This window comes from Callospermophilus lateralis, chromosome 12, assembly GCF_048772815.1.
Source record: "Callospermophilus lateralis isolate mCalLat2 chromosome 12, mCalLat2.hap1, whole genome shotgun sequence".
Lineage (NCBI taxonomy): Eukaryota > Metazoa > Chordata > Mammalia > Rodentia > Sciuridae > Callospermophilus > Callospermophilus lateralis.
In genome coordinates this window covers 81,724,050-81,747,010 of record NC_135316.1, presented here as the reverse complement: position 1 = coordinate 81,747,010, position 22,961 = coordinate 81,724,050, and the positions used below count along the sequence as shown (strand labels likewise).

The following is a 22,961-nucleotide window of genomic DNA, read 5'->3' as shown; positions in this document are numbered from 1 at the left end:
CTGTAGGAATGTAAATGGTGCAGCCACTATGGAAGACATTTAGCTGTTTCCTAAACAAGTTAAACACAATTACCATATGACTTGGCACTTCCACTTTTAGGTATATTCTCAAGAGAACTGAAAATATGTTGACACAAAAGTTGGTAACAGGATTATTCAAGGTATGCAAAAAATGTAAACAACTCAGATGTCCATAAACTGATGAATGGATAATCAAATGAAGATACATTCAGCAATGTAATACTATTTGACCATTAAAAGGAATGAGGTACTGATGATGCATGCCATGACACAGATGAACCTAGAAAATATACTACATAACATAAAAGGCCATATAGACATAAAAGGCCATATCTTGTATGAATCCTTTTAAATGAAATATATAGAATAGGAAAATCAGAGACAGAATGTAGATTAGTACTTACCAGAAAGAGGAAATTGGTACTCACTGCTAATAGGCGTAAGAATTTTTTGGATATCTCTATTCAATGTAATTTAAATGATTTTTCTAAGGTGATTGAGATTAGAGTAGGAAAGACATTCATGCCACTTCTCAAAAACTGAGTAAAAAAAATTGTGAAAAAGAAATACAAGTTTTATCATCAGTTGAATTGGTTTTGTGTGTTTCTTAGTACACATTTAGGACTGAGGAGGGAGACCAGTGTCTTAGTCAACAATAACATATTTTCAGAGCCAATATAGCGGATAGGTCAGAAATTGAGTAAAGGTGCTGGCAAGAGAATGGTTAAAGTGTGTAATTGTGGGACACAGGAAAGGGAGTGAATTTGTGCAGGAGATAAACACTAGAAGAAAAATGGAGGAATTGAAGAACTGAATGTTAGAGGAATTCAAAAGCTTATTTTTGCCTGAAGTAGGGGTTTGGACTAGTGATGGGGAGTGAACAGCAGGGGTAGAAGGTTGTAATCTGAGAGCAGGCTCTAGAAGGTTCAAGATTTAAGCAGCAACCAGAAGCAATGGCACACACCTGTGATCCCAGTGACTCAGGAGGTTGATGCAGGAGGATCTCAACTTTGAGATCAGCCTCAGCAACTGACCCTGTCTCAAAAAAATAAAAAGGATGGGGGATTTAGCTCAGTGGTAACATAACTCTGGGTTTAATCCTCAGTACCAAAAAAGAGACGTGAAGTCACGTATGGCCAATAGAGTAGAAATGAAGATCATGGTAATACAAAGGTCAGGAAATTTTGAGCTACAGTGGATAATGGGGTCTCCCAGAATGATGGGAAGATGTCCTCTTCTCTTTGTAAATAAAAAAAAATATAGATTAGTTGACATATAACTCATAAATGCTGTAGACAGGACAGACTTCCAGATAATTGATACATTTTCTCTGGTGTTTCTGCAAGAGTCCTTTCTTATACATCCCCCAAGTCCCCTTCTTTGTGCCTATTAACCAGCCCAACCATGAACCTTTCCCTTCTTGCTGTCTCCTGCTAATCTATTTAAGTTTTGTAATATGCACTAATTTATACATATTAGATTTCTTCCTGACTTTTTTAAGCCTTTAGCATGTGTTAGACAAATATGTTGAATAGTGAATGCTCCATTATCTCACATCTCATCTCTCTTAAAGCCTGTCTACTAACTGTAAGTCAGTAACTTCATCAAAAGCTAATCTATCCATCCATCCTTCCTTCTCTCTCTCACTCCCTTGTTCCCTGAATTCTTCCATCCCTCCCTTTCTCTGTTTCTTCCTCTGGGAATCAAACCTATATAACTTCTTCTTTTTCCATCTTCTTCAGGAACAGATTAATACTATGTGATTTTGCCTTCCAAGGGTATTTACAGAGGAGTCTATACCTTTTCCTCCCAAATATTGTTGTTTCTAACAGATTCCTGTCACTTTGTGTTCTCTCAAAAATTTGTGTTGTGGTGGATTTGGAGACTGAAATTAGATGGCTTTTGCATGAAATGTGCCTGTGTCTCTTGGAAATGACTGGAGACATCATTGCCCCCTGCTTTCTGGAAATATCTCCATCTATGTTGCTGCAGTGTAGGATTTCAGTAGTGCCTCTCTCATGCTGCCAGAACCATTCTCACTGCTCTTAGAGCAGCAGGGTAGTTCTTTTTACCCAGATCTGATCATGGAGTAATTATATCTACGTTAGAGCAGTCATAGATTTTGGAAAATTCCTACTTGGGGCTATCTGGAATTCAGTGTTGTTCAGAATTTATATGATTACCCTGCAATAAAGGAACCATTTACCTGTCAGTTTTTGTCTAAGATGCTATAAAGATCTTGCAGATAATGTAGTAGAATAATATTACAACAGTGCTATGTAATTCAACCTTAATACATTAGTTACCTCAAAGACATATGTAGCTTTTTAAAAGTATATAACTAATTAGAAGAAATTTTTAAAATTCTAATTAATCAAGAACTTAGAAATATCAGGACATATACCGATTTTTTTCCTTTTGCATACATGTGTTATTGAAGGAGACGTATGTACCATAGGTACATAGAATGCAGTGAAGATATAGTAGGAAATACTAGATAGAGTAGGAAATAAATACAAAAATTAAAATAGCATTAAATGTATTCCATTCTAATTGAAATTCATGACACCTTAAACAAGGAAAAAGTGATGATTCATTTCATTGAGGAACGTGAAAATAAGAAATCATGATCTCGAAAATAATTCTTTAAGTTAAAAATCTCAGGAAAAAAAAAAACAACAGTGAGTAAATATGAGTGATCATGATCTCGAAAATAATTCTTTAGGTTAAAAATCTCAGGAGAAAAAAACAACAGTGAGTAAATATGAGTGTTGGGATTGGATTTAAAAAGGATATAGATGAAATAGATCAAAGAACTGGAGGTTCTAATACCTTAATTATAGAAAATGCTTTATAAGTTTACCCTTTAAAGAAAATCCAGAAGAAACTGAAGTTAACTTTTCAACTATACCTTGATTTTTCTATAATAATTAATTCCTAGTTGCAAAAGGAGATATTTAATAAGGTAAAAACAAAGGCTTAATCTCTGTTTTTTTTTAAACAGTGACATTTATTCATAATTCTATCATAGAAATAATAATTTGTTTCTTTTTTTATTGATTGTTCAAAACATTACAGAGCTCATGATATATCATCTTTCATACATTTGACTCAGTTGGGTTTTGAACTCCCATTTTTACCCCAAATACAAATTGCAGAATCACATCGGTTACACACTCACATTTTTACATAATGGCATATTAGTGACTGTTGTATTCTGCTACCATTCCTATCCCCTACTATCCTCCCTCCCCTCCCCTCCCCTCCCATCTTTCCTCTCTACCTCCTCTGCTGTTGTTCAATTCTCTCCCTTTTTTTTCCCTCCCCCTTGCCCCTCACAACCTCTTATAATTTTGTGTAACATTGAAGGTCTCCTACCATTTCCATATGCTTTCCCTTCTCTCTCCCTTTCTCTCCCCCCATTCGTCTTTGTTTACTGTTAGTCTTTTCCTCATGCTCTTCCTTCCTGTTCTGTTCTTAGTTGCTCTCTTTATATCAAAGAAGACATTTGGCATTTGTTTTTTAGGCATTGACTAACTTCACTTAGCATAATCTCCTCTAATGCCATCCATTTCCCTGCAAATTCTATGATTTTGTCATTTTTTTAGTGCTGCATAATACTCCATTGTGTATAGATGCCACATTTTTTTTATCCATTCATCTATTGAAGGGCATCTAGGTTGGTTCCACAGTCTAGCTATTGTGAATTGTGCTGCTATGAACATCGATGTGGCAGTATCCCTATAGTACGCTCTTTTAAGATCCTCAGGGAATAGTCCAAGAAGGGCAATAGCTGGGTCAAATGGTGGATCCATTCCCAGCTTTCCCAGGAATCTCCATACTGCTTTCCAAATTGGCCTCACCAATTTGCAGTCCCACCAGCAGTGTACAAGTGTACCCTTTTCCCCACATCCTCGCCAACACTTATTGTTGTTTGACTTCATAATGGCTGCCAATCTTACTGGAGTGAGATGGTATCTTAGGGTGGTTTTGATTTGCATTTCTCTGATTGCTAGAGATGGTGAGCATTTTTTCATGTACTTGTTGATTGATTGTATGTCCTCCTCTGAGAAGTGTCTGTTCAGGTCCTTGGCCCATTTGTTGATTGGGTTATTTGTTATCTTATTGTTTAATTTTTTGAGTTCTTTGTATATTCTGGATATTAGGGCTCTATCTGAGGTGTGAGGGGTAAAAATTTGTTCCCAGGATATAGGCTCTCTATTTACCTCTTTTATTGTTTCTCTTGCTGAGAAAAAACTTTTTAGTTTAAGTAAGTCCCATTTGTTTATTCTTGTTATTAACTCTTGGGCTATGGGCGTCCTATTAAGGAATTTGGAGCCCAACCCCACAATATGTAGATCATAGCCAACTTTTTCTTCTATCAGACGCAGTGTCTCTGATTTGATATCTAGCTTCTTGATCCATTTTGAGTTAACTTTTGTGCATGGCGAGAGAAAGGGATTCAGTTTCATTTTGTTGCATATGGATTTCCAATTTTCCCAGCACCATTTGTTGAAGATGCTATCCTTCCTCCATTGCATGTTTTTAGCCTCTTTATCAAATATAAGATAGTTGTAACTTTGTGGATTAGTCTCTGTGTCCTCTATTCTGTACCATTGGTCCACCTGCCTGTTTTGGTACCAGTACCATGCTGTTTTTGTTACTATTGCTCTGTAGTACAGTTTGAACTCTGGTATCGCTATACCTCCAGATTCACACTTCCTGCTTAGAATTGCTTTTGCTATTCTGGGTCTTTTGTTTTTCATATGAATTTCATGATTGCTTTATCTATTTCTACAAGAAATGCCCTTGGGATTTTGATTGGCATCGCATTAAACCTGTAGAGAACTTTGGGTAATATCGCCATTTTGATGATGTTAGTTCTGCCTATCCATGAACTGGGTACATTTTTCCATCTTCTGAGATCTTCTTCTCTCTCTCTCAATTTCCTCCTCTTCCTCCTCCTCTTCTCTTCAAAAGACTTTTACTGTGATGTAGGCTTCTTGCAACCTGGTGGCATACTTCAGAGAGAGAGTTCCAAAAGTCAAAAGCTGCAAAGCATCTTATTTCTTAGCTTCAGGAACCATATATCATCACTTCTCCTGTATTCTGTTGGTACAGTAAGTCAGGGGGCAAGCCCCGATCTAAGAGAAGTAGAAAGACTCCACTTTATGATGGGGCAATGATGAGTTACCACTGCAGAAGAACATGTGTATGAGAAATACTGTGGCAGCATCTTTGGAAATAACCTTTGCCACAAGTTACAAAAGAAACTGAAGTTTCTTTCCTGTTGTGAATGTGAAAATATCCCCAAATAGTATTGCTAAGTGAGAAAAATTAGATACAGAACAGACTATATATTAAATTAACATTAGTGTTGGAAAATAATATTTTATGTGTATTTTAAAAGTCTGTGAAAATATGCAAGAAATGAACAACGGATACCTTTTGAGGTTGGAAATTAGTTGAATAGGGAATGTATAAGAGGTTTTTTACTATCTTTCTACACATTTTAAAAACAACTTGAATCTTCAAATATATAATATATAACTTAAATTGCTTTAAAATTTTAATTTACTGTAGTCCCAGTATTTAAAGGAAATTTAGAAGTAAGGCCTATAATCTATGTTAATTAAAATGAGAATCCATTCTATTTATTTCCTAATATGTGGTCTTTAAGCTTATGTGTGAAAACTAATTTCCATGATGATAAATTCAGCTATTTAACCATTTTAAAACACCCAGCCCAAATCCTTGATTTTTATTCAGTTAACTATCTTTATTGAATTAAAGGAGTCACTGGTTCACATGTAACACTGTTTAAGAGAGGAATTGCTGAAACAGCTTTATGGCATATTACTATGTTTCATATTTCATGGAATTGTAACTTAAAATATATTGGTTTCCTAATCTTAGTATTTATGTATAAATAATATTTGAAATAGTGGAATTTGATAATTGAAAATAGTTGGACTAACCAAAGCTATTAAGAACATTAATTCAAAATGTATTTTTCTTTTTAGATTACTGTGCCATGCTATGAAGGACCATATAGTTCGTGTTGCAAATGAAGCCGAGTTTATTTTGAACAGACAGAGAGCTGAAGATGTACATAAACATGCAGAATTTGAGGTAAGGTTTGGGGAGTTAATTAAATTGTGCTTTGCTGTTGTAAGAATCCCATTACTCATTTGTAACTTTACATAAGATTTTTTTTTCTTTTTTAAAATTTTGGGACCAGGGATTGAACCCAGGACTGATTGATCACTCTAAATCACATCCCCCATGTTTTATTGTGAGACAGATTCTCAATAAGTTGCTTAGTGCCTTGCTAAATTACTGAGGCTAGCTTTGAACTTGCAATCCTCCTGCCTCCGACTTCTGAGCCACTTGGGATTATAGGCATGTGCCACTTGACCATAAGGAATATTTTTAAGAAGAAATTTTTACAGAAAGGATTTCAGGTCTTGTTTTGAGAAGCTTTAATAAATGTCCAACAGAACACTAGTTTGTTTCTACCTTATTTACAACCTGAAGAAATCCCTCTTGGTCCAATGAAGGTATTTTAACTTTACTCTAAGCAGAAGTAAAGAGTAAGTAACGAAAGGCAAAATAAATTTTATAATACAGTTACTGTTACTTTTGAGCTAGCAAGATTTATAAACCACAAGATAGACATGAGTATATCATGGTTTTTATGAACGACCTTATATAGGATTCAACAAATATAATTTCAGTGTTTTAAAGATAGCAGTTATTCGTATTTCAGTTCATTCAGTTTACAAAACTAAGTGCTTTTCAGACATATTCAGGTGACCTGACATTTGGCTTAGGTTGGACTCTCGGTGACCTTGAAAGTAATAAATAACTTCACCAATTTATTCTCCTGATGCAACATGCCAACAAGTGTGGTATGGCTTGAAATCAGAGCCCACAATTGCAGTTTTGATGAGGTTTTTATCTCAGTAAAGCAGCTCTCCAAGTCATACAAGTTGATGGACTAGGTCTAGTGATCTCTGACCCAGCCAGCTGAAAAGCAAGAGACAGAAAATAGCTATTGTCGCTTTCATACACATAACCTCTGCTTCATTTGGTCAGATGAGACAGCAGGCACTTGTCTTATGGAATGGTAAAACCTTATTTGGAAAAAGAATACTAGATATTTTAAACTTTTTGATAAAAGTATAGTGACAGGTGTTTGTCAAAGGGAAGTTTTGTATCACTTGAGCAATAAAAATCATTGGATATTTATCAGAATATCATGTTGTAACTTGGATGCCAAGAAAAAATTGAGTTATGTGTTTTTTGAAAGAATATGTTTAGGTATAAGACATGTCAGAACTCAATGAAATAAAAGTATTCAGTTAACTTTCAACTTCTGTTGGTAAATAAGATAAAGAATATTAACTGAATGTTTGCAGGATCAATTTTGAGGCAATCATATTCTCACTAAGAAAATCAGGATATTTTGTGAAGAAATAAGCAGATCAGTATTTGTCACTTGAGAACATTTAAAATAGATTTTCAAGCAACCAGATATTAGTTATGAGCTTTAATACATGTTTAAGCTAAGGACACTGTTTCTCAACCATTGTTATTGTTATTGTTATTATTATTACCCTCTGAGGAATCTTTTTCGACTTTTTTTCCTAACTTCTCCCCAACCCCCAGAGAATTTTTTACACCACTAACATGCTGTATGTCTGTTTGGAATCTTTCTTTGCATCTGTACGTAATACATTAAAAGAAGGGTTTTTTTTTCACACCCCTACAAACACCAATTTATACCCTGCTAAGGGAGAGATCACTCCCATTATGAATTCATGGCCTAGAGTGATAAGAGGTTTTGAAGGAGACATGAAGGATTAATGGTTTTTAGATTAGATATACATAGCATATAATGTTAATGTAAATCTAATTTTGAAAGAATTGGATGAATATTGTTTTTTAACACAAGTATTTACATTTGCTTTTAGAGCGATATTAATAAATGCATTGATTTACGTGTGTGTTCGCATAGTTTACCAAACACATGACCTTGAAATTGTAAAAAATTTTACAAAAGTCATAACATTATACTAGGACTTTTTGATGGATTTCTCTACCCCTGCACAAGCCTAAAATTAGGAGAAATAGTATATTTAATTTTAAATGGGTAGTTCACAGTTAAGTTTTTTTTTTTTTTAACCTAATACTGTAATTGTTAAGGAAGAAAAATGAAAGTTTAATTTTACTCTCCAATGAACTAATGAAATATTAACCTCATTACCAAGGCAGATCTTTGTACTAATTGGTGATTCCCTGTACAAAAAGATAAATTGGAAAATGAATTAATCCTTCATAGATTACTATAAGCTTATTTCTCTAAAAAATGATGACTTGTGGTAGTTGTCTATATCAATAGACAAAAGGATGTGTTCAGATACCTTCTGTGAAGTAGATTTTTACATAGTTATGATGAATGGGAATAGTTATATTTTCTCAGATATATGAGACTTTTTTATTCTTAGTTATATGACTTGTGTTACATACTTGCTAATGCTGAAATTTTTAGTCAAATTGATCTGTTCAAAAAGCTACTATATAAAAAATAAAACTTACATTTAATGAGATTCTCCTTTTCATGTTTATATTGATTCTTTTTGATACACAAAGGGATTCATTTATAAACTGTGTTGCTAATGTGAGCAAGAATACAGACAGCTGACATGACAACTGATTATTATGAAAAAGGAAAGATAAGAATAAAGGACTAATTCTCATGAGACCTTTTGAACACATTAGATTTCAAATTTGGAAAAGAACACCGAGAAAAATCTTGTCTTGGCTCCTTATTTTACATAAATGAAACTAAGTACAATGAAAAAAATGAAGTTTGCGTAAAGTGTGAATTAAAATTCAGGTCTGCTGAATTCCCAAATCAATTATTTTTCTTCTATACCATGTGGCCATTCATGAAATAAAAAACTATAAATTATATGACAATTTTTATATTTATATGTGATTATCAGGAGCATACCTTTTAAGTGAGATGTGCTATAATGATTAAAATATCAAGTAGATTTTCCTTTTTAGGAAGCCATTTCTGTTTGTGGAATGATAGTTTCTGGACAACAAAGTCATATTTCTAGAACTAAATAGAATCATAAAAGTCTTTGATTACTTTATTTAAAGTTAAACAAGTTATTTTACACATACTTACAGAAGAACACTTTAACCAATTTGAAAGACAACTACGTGTGTTCTTTAGAACAAAACGATAGAAAATTACATTATGTGAGTTTTTCAGATTGAGTTGTTATTACCTTTTCACTTACTGTTAGAGATCAAATCTTTTATATACCGTAAAAATATTATTATTATACATTGTATTTCTTTTCAGTCCCAGTGTGCCCAATATGCTGCTGATAGAAGAGAGGAAGAAAAGATGTGTGACCATCTTATTAGCGCTGCTAAACATCGTGATCATGTAACAGCAAATCAGCTGAAACAGAAGATTCTCAATATTCTCACAAATAAACATGGTGCTTGGGGAGCAGTTTCTCATAGGTGAGTTAAAATAAGTTAAATGTAAATAACTCATGGGTTAATTGTCATAGTTGGAAGTAAAGCTGTGACTACAAACTTATTTAGAAAATATCATTATAAAATACAAAAAAGTGCTTAAATTTAATGGTTCTAATCTTCATTTGAATGATTTAGAAGAAAATCTAAACTTTTTAAACTTGTTCTAATGGAAATTATTTCCAATTTATAATTATATGTAACATAATAGAGAATATGTTTAGTAAAATATTTTAGAATTATTTCATATATAATCTGGGTTCAAGGCATAAAATGTGGCTCTTGTTTAAATAGTAGCAAGTTTTTAAAACAGCTATGACATTTATATTATTCTTAGTATTTCTTGTACACAAGTTATAATTTGCTGTGGAGAAGTAATATATTCTTTTTAAGAGTTCTCTTTTATAATTTTCCATGAAGACTTACTTGGGAAGGTTTTTCATCCAAATTTAGAATATTGTATTGAGGCCTATTTGATTCTTAATATTGAGAAGTATTTGTTTAATGTACATAGATGTTTCATTGTTTGGGATTTAAATATTCACCATCATTGTATCTTGTTGATGTATGATTCCCTTATGCAGTATGAAATGACCTTCTTTTTCTCCTCTGATTAATCTTGGCTTGAAATCACTTTATTTCATACTAGAATAGCATCAAATGTTTGTTTACCAGATCCATGTAAATGGTATATGGATGTCTTTGCCTGCGATATAAGTCTCTTGCAGCACAGTGTTAGAGTTCACTTTTTTAATCCAATCTGCCAGCCTCTGTATTTTGATTGAACTTTAGATTATATAAATGATTTAGTGTTATTATTGAGACAGGAGTTTTTATTTTGTGCCATTTTGTTTTATTTCTAAAGTTTAAATTGAACTTGATTCTCATTTAATTGACCATGGTGCTGGTTTTAGTTATTTTTCATTTCTTCTTTATGAACTGTTTTGTAGACTGTGTTTAGTAGTATAAGCTTTCTAGTTATGAATTATTTTAACTTCTGTTTATCATGGAATGTTTTTACTTCATCTTTAATTCTGAAGCTTAATTTTGCTAGGTGTAGTATTCTTGATCGGCATCCATTTTCTTTCAGAGCTTGGTATGTTTTATTCCAAGCCCCCCTGGATTTTAGGGTCTGGGTTGAAAAATCAGTTGAAATCTAGATTGGCTTACCTCTAAATGTGACCAGACATTTTTCTCTTATAGCTTTTAAAATTCTTTTCTTATTTTGTATGTTAGGCATTTTTTAAATTATGTGTCATTGTGTAGATCTATTAGGATTTTGTATATTTGGAGCCCTATATGCCTCCTGTATTTGAATTTCCATTTCATTCTTGAGATTTGGAAAACTATCTGATATTTTTTTCATTGAAAAGTTTATATATTCCTTTAGTTTGTATTTCAGGGCCTTCATCTATTTCAATGAACCTTAAATTTGGGCTTTTAGTGTTATTCTAGATTTCTTGAATATTCTGTTCACAGTCTCTTAACATCTTTTCCTTATGGTCAGCTTTATTTTCAGGATTATATGCAATCTTTGAGAACTGAAAATCTGTCTTCAAAGTGATATTTTCCATTGAATTTCTAATTTGGTTTATTGATTCCTTCCTTTCAGGGATTTCCATTTGGCTCTTTTTTAGAATCTCTGTCTCTTTATTGAAGTGATCTTTCACTTCCTGCATTTTCTTTCTGATTTCATTTCTTACATCTTTTAGCTCATATGACAGCTTAACTATGATCTTTCTGAATTCCTTCTCTGACGTTTACTCCATTGTGATGTCAGTGAAGTCTGCTATTGAAGTATTATGGACTGTTTGTGATGGGTTTTTCCTTTGCTTTTTCATATTGTTTGTATGTCTACCCATGTATCTCACTTCTTCTTTTAAATGAAAGACTACTTTGTTATCTTCTTTTTCATAAGAGCCCTGAGTTGGATGAATATTCAGATACTGATACTTTAAGTGAGTGTATGACCTCTTCTGATCCCAATATCAGCACCACTTTAAGATATGCCACTGAACCTTATTTATTATAATTACTTCAGAACCAAGTCTTCTTATATTCAACCTTTTAAGAGCCAAAAATGTGTTACAGTTATTCTCCATGATCCCTCAAATTCAGACATAAACTTATAATAAAGTTCTGGAATAAATAAAAATAGTGGTTAAATTTAGTAAACTTACTGTAAGTGAGGGTTAAAAATTGTGAGGAAGAGAAATTGAGCAAAAAGAAGATGGAAAATAGAGAAATAAAAGAAGGAAGGAAGGAAGGAGGAAAAGATACAAAAAGATAATTTATGTCAAGGTAGAATAGAGAAATAGATGAATGATCGGTATTTCAGGATATAGCAAATAATGCGAGAGGATAAGTATTGTGTAAGAGGAGCAAATATAAACTAGAGCTTGGATAACTAAGATAGGAGGTTTCATTCTATTTAATGCTTTAAATCATTGGATGAAATACATTCAAATGGGTTGAAGGTACGATGTTGGCTATTGTGGGTTGACAATTACCGTTTGAGCCAATTCCCTAGTTGTTTTGAACCTCATTCCTGCAGCTTCTGGTTGTCAGCTCAGGGGCCTGCAGCTGACTACTGGGAGGGTGCAGTGTTGTGGGTTGGCTCTTCCTATTGTGTACAGTAGTTCAGAATGTAGGCTCTGGAGAGTCCCTGTGATTGCTATGGGTCACCATGTACCTGCTCCCCCTCTACTGGATCCTTTTCATGATAGTGAAAATTCTGGTGGCTGTCTGTGAGTTCAGGAATTCTGGTTGTGGATTTTCTGTGGGTGTTCTGTAATACAAAAGTATTACTCCAGCCATCGCTACTCCCTTAGGTACTTTAGTAAAGGGTCTCAGATGGTTCACCTGGACTCTAGTTTCCACTACCCCAGATTGTGAAGGACAGGCATTGATTCCCTATTATTCAGTCTGATGCAGTTTCCCTCGAGTGTCCAAACTATTCCCTGTCACTTGCCTGTTGTGATCATGGGTCAGGGTCTGTACCAGTTAAGGCTGGATCAGCCCTTCCTCCTGCATAGACTCTGATAATTTACTGCTGGGTCTCTACATCACTGGATATTCAGAGAGCTTCCCTATAGTACAGTTCTGGGATCTCAGGGACTGTCTCCCCCAACCCAGGGTATATTCTCCTTAGTTCCAGTGGTCTGCGGCAGGTGAATCTGCTTTCCTTTGTTCAGGGCCAAACCAGCTTCCTTATTTTCTCTGACTGAAGCAAGTGGATGCTACACAGAGCTTTCTGTCCTTGCTTGGGTCACAGAGGCTGAGTGGGATTAGAACTCCCAGCCCACGTGCCCTGTTCACAGTAAGGGGGAGACAGAGAGGGTTTCATCAATTTTCAATTAGTAGTGGTCCTTCTAGAAGTTCTTTCTGGATGGATTCTTAAGGGGTTGCACTGCAGAGGAGTTCCTTCTGGTTTAACTTGGGTGTGGGAAGACTCATTGCTATTTTAAGGGGGTGACTGGCAGGTTTAGGGCTCCAGAAGATGGCTTCAGACCCCTGGTCCAGTTTTATTTTCATGATTTGGTTTTAAGCTGTTTGTACTGTTTTATGGACCCTTCTGTTACTGTTGCACTTTAAATTTTGTCTGTCTTTCCAACAATTTTTAAGTGGGTAAGCTTAAGAAATTTTCTGCTCCCCTCTCTCTTTCTCTCTCTGTTGACCCTTCCTCCTTCTCCATCCCCAGGTTCAGGTTAGGAGCTAAGGGACAGAGTTTGTTTTCTACTCTGGTAACCTATCTTCCAGCCTCTTCAAGTCTCAGACTTTGTAACATCATGCTTTAGAGCATTTATTTTGTCACCCACCTCTGAAATCTTCTTTTCCTTCTCTGCCTCATTTCTTATTGTGAAGAGGTTGGACCCACTGCCTCACTTGCTTCTGCCATCTCCCCCTGTCCTTCAACTCAGCCATTAAACTAAATCTTTAAGCATAAGTATTGTTTTTTATAATCTTCATTAGTTTTGATTAACTACTAGGGCTCATCATTGGACCTCTTTTTGTTTTTATTTTACTCCATCTCTAGCTAATTTTATGTAGTCTCATGGTTTAAAAATACTGCCGGTATGTTGATAATGTTCAAATGAATTATAACTAGACTAGATCTCCCTCCAGTCTCCATTCCTGTATATCTGTCTATCTCTTTGGTAGGTTCTCCTTGGATATCTAATACTCATCTCACTGTTGAGTTGTCAAAACGGAGTTTCTCCCAGACCAGTTTCTCTTGTATTCTTCTCCATCCCAGCCAAGGAAAACTCTGTAATTACCCAGGTCATAAGTGTTGCTCTTAGCTTGAGTACTCCTCACACATTTCACCTTGAGCCCCTCTGAAAATAGTATTGATTTTTCAACACAATATATCCAGGGTGTGACTACTTCTCACATTACCTTCGATCAGCTTGGCCCAGGCCACCATTAGTTCTCATGTGATTTATGCAGCAGCTCTTGAATAGTCTTCCTGTATTTGTCCTTGTGCTTCTAAAGTCGGTTCTCAGCACAGTAGCCTAGTCCTTCTATTTAAAATATAGATCCATTTTCTCCTCTGCTCAGAAACCTATAGAATTGTGCTATGCAAGACTAGCGACTAATCACATGTGGCTATTCAAATTTAATTAATGTAAATCAAATTTTAATAAAACTTGGTGCCTCTGTGGTACTAATTGAATTTTAAGTAATCAATAACCACATGTTGCTATTGACCACCATATTAGATAAAATAGAACATTTCCATCATTACAGAAAGTTCTTATTGGACACTGTTGCCCCAGGGACTTGCCAAGTCACTAGGGGGAGAAAAACACACTTTTTTTCTGTTACATATAAAAGGAACAATGGCTCAAAATATTATAGCTTTACTATCAGAAATCATGGAGACCAGATAGAAAATCATCGACCTAGAATTCTACATTCAATAAAAATATCTCTTACAAATTAATGCAAATTATAAACATTCTCAAATAAAGGGAAAGTAAAGAGAGTTCCTTCCCAGTAAACATGTTCTTTAGGAAATGCTAGAGCACATTCTTCAGGCACAAAGAAAACAAAAGTATAAAATTTTGAAATGAAGGAAGTTGTGTTGTTTTGTTTTGTTTCCCCACACAGTTCAAAGGCAGTAGGATAGAGAAATGATAGTGTTTTTCAAATAATGCTACTGAACACCGATAGGCAAAAATAGAACTTGACCTAAACCTCACTCCCTATGTGAAACTTAAAGTACATCCCAGACATAAATATAAAATTTAAAACTTAGAAGAAAACATAGGAGAAAATTTTCATGACCTCACTTGGTATTGGCAGTATTATTAGTAACAGCACATAAGTCTGATCCATAAAAGATAATCACAGAATGGACTTCATTAATATTAAAAACATTTTATTTCTATGAAACATTTTACTGTTGAGAGAATATTACATTGTCAAAAACTGGTGTAGCCCAGACTAGGAAAAAATATGTGCAAATCCCATACTTTACAAAGATTAGTATGCAGACTGTATAAGGTACTTTCAAAACCTAACACTAAGAACAAACACTGCAATGAAAAAAGCAAACACAATATTTGAGCAAACAACCATAGTGTGCAGATGGAAAATAAACACATGAAAAGATACCAATATTCTAGCAGTTTTCAACAGTTAACAATTGAGGGAGGATTAGAGTAGAAAAGGCAATAAGAAGGAGATTTTTGAGACAATAGGACTGTGGTATATTTTGAGTGTGGGAGTAGTTTCATAATCCTACACATTTACATTTGTTGAGATTTATACAACTGTAACTAAAAAAAATGAATTTTACTGTATGTAAATTAACCATTTTAAAAACCTTGAAAATAAAAAGTCTGGAAAAGTCTTTAAAGATAATACCTTAGTTGTTAATACTAATAGCTACCAATCCAGCTTCAGCAATGGTGAAGTGCTAATAAGCAACTCAGTGAAGACCCTATCTCTAAATAAAATACAAAATTGGGCTGGGGATGTTGTTCAGTGGTGAGTGCCCCTGAATTGAATCCCCATTACCCAAAAAAAGAAAGGGAAAAGAATTGCAATCAAATATCTAATTCTTAGTTTAAACTTAAATTACAACTCAGATTATCTGTTATTTCTCACAAACACTGATATATTGAAAATACGTAAATTTTCCTTTCCCTACAACGGAGACCTATAAATTAAATAATTTTCACTGGATATATTTTGTAATATGTATCCTAAATAAATGTATCATTCTCTAAGAAAATTTTTGAATTATTCAGGAAGGGAAAAAAACTATCTCCCAGCAATTTTAAAGAAGTTTATGATGTCACAATTTTAATTAGGAGTATTTAATTTTTGAGTTCTACAGTGAAAAAAAATACTATTACATGTATTGGTGCTACGTATATTGACAGCAACTAGATTAAAATTTTTTAAGAGAGAGAGAGAGAATTTTTTTAATATTTATTTTTCAGTTTTCGGTAGATACAACATCTTTGTTTGTATGTGGTGCTGAGGATCGAACCCAGGCCACACGCATGCCAGGCAAGCATGCTACCACTTGAGCCACATCCCCAGCCCCCTAGATTAAATTAAGTAATATACTAATTATGATCTCAGTAACACTGTGATATCTAATATAACTCCCCAACCTCCACAAAAAATAAAATTTAAAAATTTGCTTAGAAAATGAATATATTTGTGTCATAGCCCTTATTTGAAGGCTATGAAGCTTCAGAGAATGCTATGTTATACTTTCATGATGTCAGTGTAAATGAATATAATACGTTCAAATAAAAAGTAGTATTTTGGGGTTGGGGCTGTAGCTCAGTGGTGGAGTACTTGCCTCGCACATATGAGGTACCAGGTTCGATCCTCAGCACCACATAAAATAAATAAAGGTATTGCATTTATCTACAACTAAATTATATATATATATAAAGAAGTTGTGTTTTATTTATTTATTTATTTTGGAGTCAACCTGTTAATCTATACTTCTTAAATAAGAGTTTTCATATTCAATATCTCAAGATATTAAAGTCTGAATAATAACTTAAAATAAGCATTGTAAGCTTGAAATAATGAAATAACATAAAGTAAGCACTTAGTCATAAAGAACACTATGAAGAAGTAGAACTGTAAAGTAAAAATTGTATGCTTTTGAAATCAACTGTAGGTTTGAAATATTCTCATACAGTCCATATTCACTTGCACTTCTTGGCTCTACTCCTATTCCCTTTACTTCAAACATTCATCGTTGCCTTCTATGATAGGTACAAACTATAGCCACCATCGTTGGGTATGTATTTAAATTCAATTTAATTCGCACTGGGTCTCTTCCCTAAAACTGGTGGAAAATTTAGTCTCAATTAAATGAGGCCACTACCCATACACCACACGTACACATACTCCAGGATTAGACAGAAACTCTAGTAATCTTACTAGCATAAGGCCAAGGGATCATTTCCCTCTGGGTTCCAGGAAGGTTCTTGGTTTGTACGTGAAGGTAGGTCTTTTTCTGCCTGAAATGACACATAGTTTCATCAGGGCAAAGAGCTGAGGCTCCTAGGATGTAGTTAACTTACATTCCTACCCTTTGTACCACCTTCTATGTCATCTTCCCAGGCTTGGAATAAGCACCCAGGTTACCCTGTCTACTTCAGTCTCCTCACCACAAAAAAGCCTCTCTTTCCATCCTCTCTTTTTTTTTTTTACATTTTATTTGTTTTAATTAGTTATACATGACAGTAGAATACATTTATGCACTTTGATATGTCATACATAGATGGGATATAATTTCTCATTTTCCTGATTGTACACATTGCAGAATCTTACTGGTCATGTAGTCACATATACACATACAGTAATAATGTCCATTTATTCTACTATCATTCCTATCCCCACATCCCCTCCCCTCATCTCCTATCACTTCCCTCTACCTAATCTAAGGTAACGCTATTCTTCCCTAGTGCCCCCCTGCCCTGTTGTGAATTAGCATCTGCATATTAGAGAAATCATTTGACCTTTGGTTTTGTGGGATTAACTTATTTTGCTTAGCATGATATTCTCCAACTCCAACCATTTACTGGCAAATGCCATAATTTCACTCTTCTTTAAAGCTGAGTAATATTCCATTGAGTATATGTACCACATTTTCTTTTTCATTATTTATCTACTAAGGGACACCTAGGTTGGTTCCATAGTCTAGCTATTGTGAACTGAGCTGTTATAAACATTGATGTGGCTGCATCACTATAGTATGCTGATTTTAAGTCCTTGGAGTATAAACCAAGGAGTGAATATCTGCGTCAAATGGTGGTTCCAATCCCAGTTTTGTGAGGAATCTCCATACTGATTTCCATAGTGGTTGCACCAATTTGCAGTCCCACCAGCAATGTATGAGTGTACCTTTTTACCACATCCTCATCAACATTATTGTTGCCTGTATTCTTGATGATTGTCATTCTGGAGAAATGAGATGAAATCTTAGAGTAGTTTTGATTTGCATTTCTCTAACTGCTAGAGATGTTGAACAGTTTCTCAGATATTTGTTGATCAACTGTATTTTTTCTTCTGTGAAGTGTCCATTCAGTTCCATCCTCTCTTATAGGAAAGTTCAGGTACTGTCTAAAAAGATTGTTTCTTTAAATAGGAATGCTTTATGTGTCCACCAAAATGGGAAGAGAAGTCTCATGTCTCTTGGATTCAAGATTCTGCTCATTCTGGAGGGCTTGTCCTAGAGTGCGGTGGAAATATTGCTTATTTTCTGATCCTTTCAGATTCCCAGGCCCATTCCTTTCTACAACTATCTTAAGACATACATCTAATTCAGAGGTACTGTAACTAGAATGAGTATTCCCACATGGGGAATTTGAACCCTTGACATTCATCTCATTATGCTCTAACTAATTGAGGTTACCAATTCTAACTGCTCTAAAAGACAAAACATAAATCTAAGTTAGGTAGAATCTTCATGACTTATTGATTTAATAAAAAGGGAAAAATGGAGGATGTTGTTCAATTTGCTGTCATGGTTCACTAAGTAAATGGTGGTAGTCATTCTTGGACCTGAAAAACACAGAGGGAACTAGTATATAGCAGAAGATAGTTATATTGAATCTGCATTGCCTGTGGCATGTTCTAGTGGACATGTTTACCAGGAAGTAGAACACAGAACTCCAAATGACATAGGTCACTACTTATGCACACCATAACTTCCTCAGATACATTTGGAACATACTTTTCAATACCCAACATATTCTGTCTCTCGCAATCTTCCAGTAAATGGCATATAGAAAACTTCCTAATTTATTTCTTTTGTTCAGTCTTTCCTCCACTCATATAACCCACATAGAGAAATCTGTTAACAATTCCTGTCAGCAGTACATCTAGAGTATATACTTTATTCTTTCAAGCTGTGAAAATAGTTAGAAGATGGATTGTTCCATGGTTGTGTTTTGCTGGGTAGATTCTTTAAGGACAAGGAGCACGGATATTAGGAATTAAGAAAGTAGTCAATCAAGTATTATAGTTAGCCTGAGATAGTTAAGAAGGGTATGTGAGGAATATAAGGCAGAAAATAAAGGGGTCAAGAAAACAAGCATCACTGAACTGAAAGGGTGGGAAATTGTAGATATATGAGTTTAAGATATCAGAAATACAGCAATCCAAGATTGACACATCCAGATCATGGTCATGAGAGTGGTAGAGGAAGTTGTTTGAAAATCTTGGTAACTAGGAGGTAAAGAAACCGAAAGGATAGAATCTTGCATTTGGCATTTATGTTGAATTGCTCAAGATAATTCCAATATTTGGCTGGCAAGGAAAATCATCAACATCTTCTGAATCTTTAGTAGATAAGAGGACTGACTGACTTGTTGGAGCTGGGAGAGGACGTCAGATGAGGAGACAGGTAAGATTGTGTTGCCAGATTAAGTGAGAGCTGGGAAGAGTCTCAGTTTATCTTTCTTAAAACAAAATATAATGAAAATGAAGAGAATGTAAAGTATGTGCAGTATGCCAGAACTTAAAAGGCTGTCAAAATTAATTTTCTCCAATAGAATTCCAGTACAGATCTCAGAAAAAGTAATGATTTGGAAAAACTGGGAAATCTAGATTCTAGATCAATAGAGATAACATGAATCAGAAGAAAAAATGTCTTGTTATTTGGATATGAAGGTGATCAGGCTAAAACCTCTATGATCCAATTGATTGCCAACCTCATTTCTGTGACTTTTTTCCTTAAACTATATAGATTGTTTGAAAATTAGGATAATTATTTTAATAAGTCTCTCAGAAGTAAAACACTGTAAAATTCTTAGTACATGCTGTTAGAAATACATGAAGTACTCAAATGAGGATAATGGAGAAAATCAATATGCTAATTTAAAAAAAACTCACAAATATTAGACTAGATTCTCAACCACAAAAAAACTCATTAGTTTCAAAAATAAAAATTAGTTGTTATGGATTCCCACATTAATGAAAGTCCCCCTTGATTTACAAATGACATTATTAACTTACTTTTCACCATTTAGAATAAGTACTTAAAGAGTTAAAGAGAGGTTATCACAGTCCCTTAGACCTTAATTTGACCACTAAGAAAAACATGCTATACCAAACAGTAGGCGAGCGCTCTACCACTGAGCCACAACCCCAGCCCTCCAAGCTATAGATAATATTTCTCAAGCAATAGCATTTGGTATCTTAGACTTTTAAGGCAATTTTTTTAATCATTGAACATAGTATATTATTAGGCTGGTAAGATAAATCTCTAGATTATTTTCTGTTATTTCTATTTTATAATCCTGCTTTTTGATTTAGATATTTTTATTTAAATATCATCTATATTCCCTAAACAATGCTTCAACCCATTACATTATTATCAGAAAATATATATTAAATATTTAAGAACTTTATTTCCTATAGTTCTTTCCTCTTCAGATATCTTCTTTTTAGAAAAGCTGTGTATTTTTATTTTTATAAATGAAAGGAATAGATTGGTTCACAGTCATATTGGTCTGCATTACATACACACTAAAACTGTACACATTAGATAGTGAAGCATGTTTTAATATTGTGCTCACAAGTTGCTTAGTGTCCTTTGTCAATAATAAGGGATGCCTGTTTAGTTGGAAAGTGCCATTGCCCCAGAGTGCTGTATTTTGAAGTCATCTGTCATGGATACATTGTAGAGAGAGAAGACTATTTATGTTTATGGCATTTTAAGTAACTGAGTTAAGCCCTTTGGAATATAGAGAAAAGGCTTGTTTACTGTCATCACTATTCACTTAATCCCGCGACCTTGACATGATGGCATTCCCATAAATCTCCCTGTGGGTAGTTCAATAAAACAGATGAACATCAAAATGCAATGATTGTTTCAGCTTTAGGAATTAACTGTGGGATGGAATAAATATGACCCAGATAGGTAATATTACAGAGGAACTCTACCAATCCACTTTTCTAACAAATAATACTTATTAGAAAAAAATTATTTGTTGTAATTTGTATAGATGAAAATACATATAAATTATGTGCATATCATGACTGGCTTTTTCAAAAGCAAATCTGAATCTTGATATACTTAACATTATAAAATTAGTAAAGTTTATATCAAAGATATTGTAATAAAGCTTTAGTTTACATTATTTTATTGTATTATCGCTATTGTAATTTTCTTTATATTCACTCTTTTTAAAATATTTGTGATTCTGTAATTACTCAAATGTAAATTTTTAACTTCAGTACCTCCTTCCTGCCAGCTGCTATTGTAGATTCAGGGGGAAAAAAATCTAGGAACATTGGAGCATTTGAGAAAGAGAAACAAAAATTAATAGGCACCATTAGGAAAATAATGGAAGAATCTAGAAGGACTCAATATTTAATCCTCACTGTACTGTATTCCACAGCTCATGTTCCAAACTATAAGAAAATGCAAGTTTGGTTCAACATCATCTACAAAAGTAAAGGTTATAAATACTCTCTTTGCTTAAATAATTGATCTGGAAGATAAATAATCTTAGAGGAAGTTACATTTGTTACCCACCAATTTTAATATACAAATAACGTTTTCATAGTTTAGTTTGGTGTAGTAAAACCTCTGTTCCTCTTTTGGAATGGGATTTTACATATTGCATCCTAATGATAACTTTCCAACACCAATATCTACTATGAAATTTTGGAAAAAATCATAGAATGTTTTATGTAAAAATTTTGTGGAAATTATATATAACGTATCTATAAATGGCTCAGAGCATTTTTAATAGCTACCCAGCAGGAAACTTAAGAAAACGAAGGCTATGAAACCTTTTGAAAAAGAACAATCATTAACATAAGTACTCAGAAAAGTAAGGCAAATCAGATATATTTACTAATTTTAACTTCAGCCACCAAATTCAAGTTTAAAAAATTCTCCATGAAGACACTGTTTATTTATGTGTCAATAAAAAATGATTAGCTATTTTACTTTAAGTTTAGATAATCAAACCCCAAGAAGAATACTTTCTTTTTTTAGCAGCCTTTCAAGCTGATACAAGGCATAAAAATTTAACTTACATTATTTATGTGGAAACTACTCCTTGTGACATCCCCTGGGGGACAGTAATAGAAACTGATTCCAAGAGATGATCTTTTCTATTATCATTATTCAGTAAATAGTTATCAAACTATCCTCAAACACCCTGTAGACAAAGATGCTTTTCATAACTAGAGAATGGAGTATTTAATAAATAATATTTTTAAGTCTTTTGAGTTATAACATAAATCCCATGCTCCCCTAGCCCATCCCCATTATGAGTCATCATCCTTATATCAGAGAAAACATTAGGCATTTGGTTTGGGGGGATTGGTTTATTCCACTTAGCATTATATTCTCCAGTTCCATCCATATACCTGCAAATGCCATTGCACATCAGAGCACTAATCTCTAGGACATATAAAGAACTCAAAAAACTTCACATAAAAAAAAAACCCCAATCAATAAATGGGCTAAGGAACCGAGCAGAAACTTCTCAGAAGATGATATACAATCAATCAACAAATATATGAAAAAATGTTCAACATCTCTAGCAATTAGAGAAATGCAAATTACAGCTACTCTAAGATTTCATCTCACTTCAGTCAGAATGGTAGCTATTAACAATACAAACAACAATAAGTGTTGTCGAGTATATGGGGGGTAAGGCACACTCTCACATTGCTGGTGAGGCTGAAAATTGGTGCAGCCAATATGGAAAGCAGTATGGAGATTCCTTGGAAAACTTGGAATGGAACCTCCATTTGACCCAGCTATCCCACTCCTCGGTTTATACCCACAGGATTTAAAAACAGCATACCATAGGGACACAGCCACATCAATGTTTATAGCAGCACAATTCACAATAGCTAAATTGTGGAAC

At 34.1% G+C, this 22,961-nt stretch overlaps 1 protein-coding gene across 4 annotated transcripts in view; it reads left to right on the top strand.

Moving 5' to 3' along the window:
- Nbea (neurobeachin) overlaps positions 1-22,961 on the top strand; it is a 622,915-nt gene that overhangs the window by 343,843 nt on the left and 256,111 nt on the right. For all 4 annotated transcript variants that reach the window (XM_076872612.1, XM_076872611.1, XM_076872614.1 and 1 more), the window contains 2 exons: positions 6,045-6,153; positions 9,404-9,570. In XM_076872612.1, coding sequence (XP_076728727.1) covers positions 6,045-6,153; positions 9,404-9,570 — 276 coding nt within the window. The remainder of the gene's footprint in view (positions 1-6,044; positions 6,154-9,403; positions 9,571-22,961) is intronic.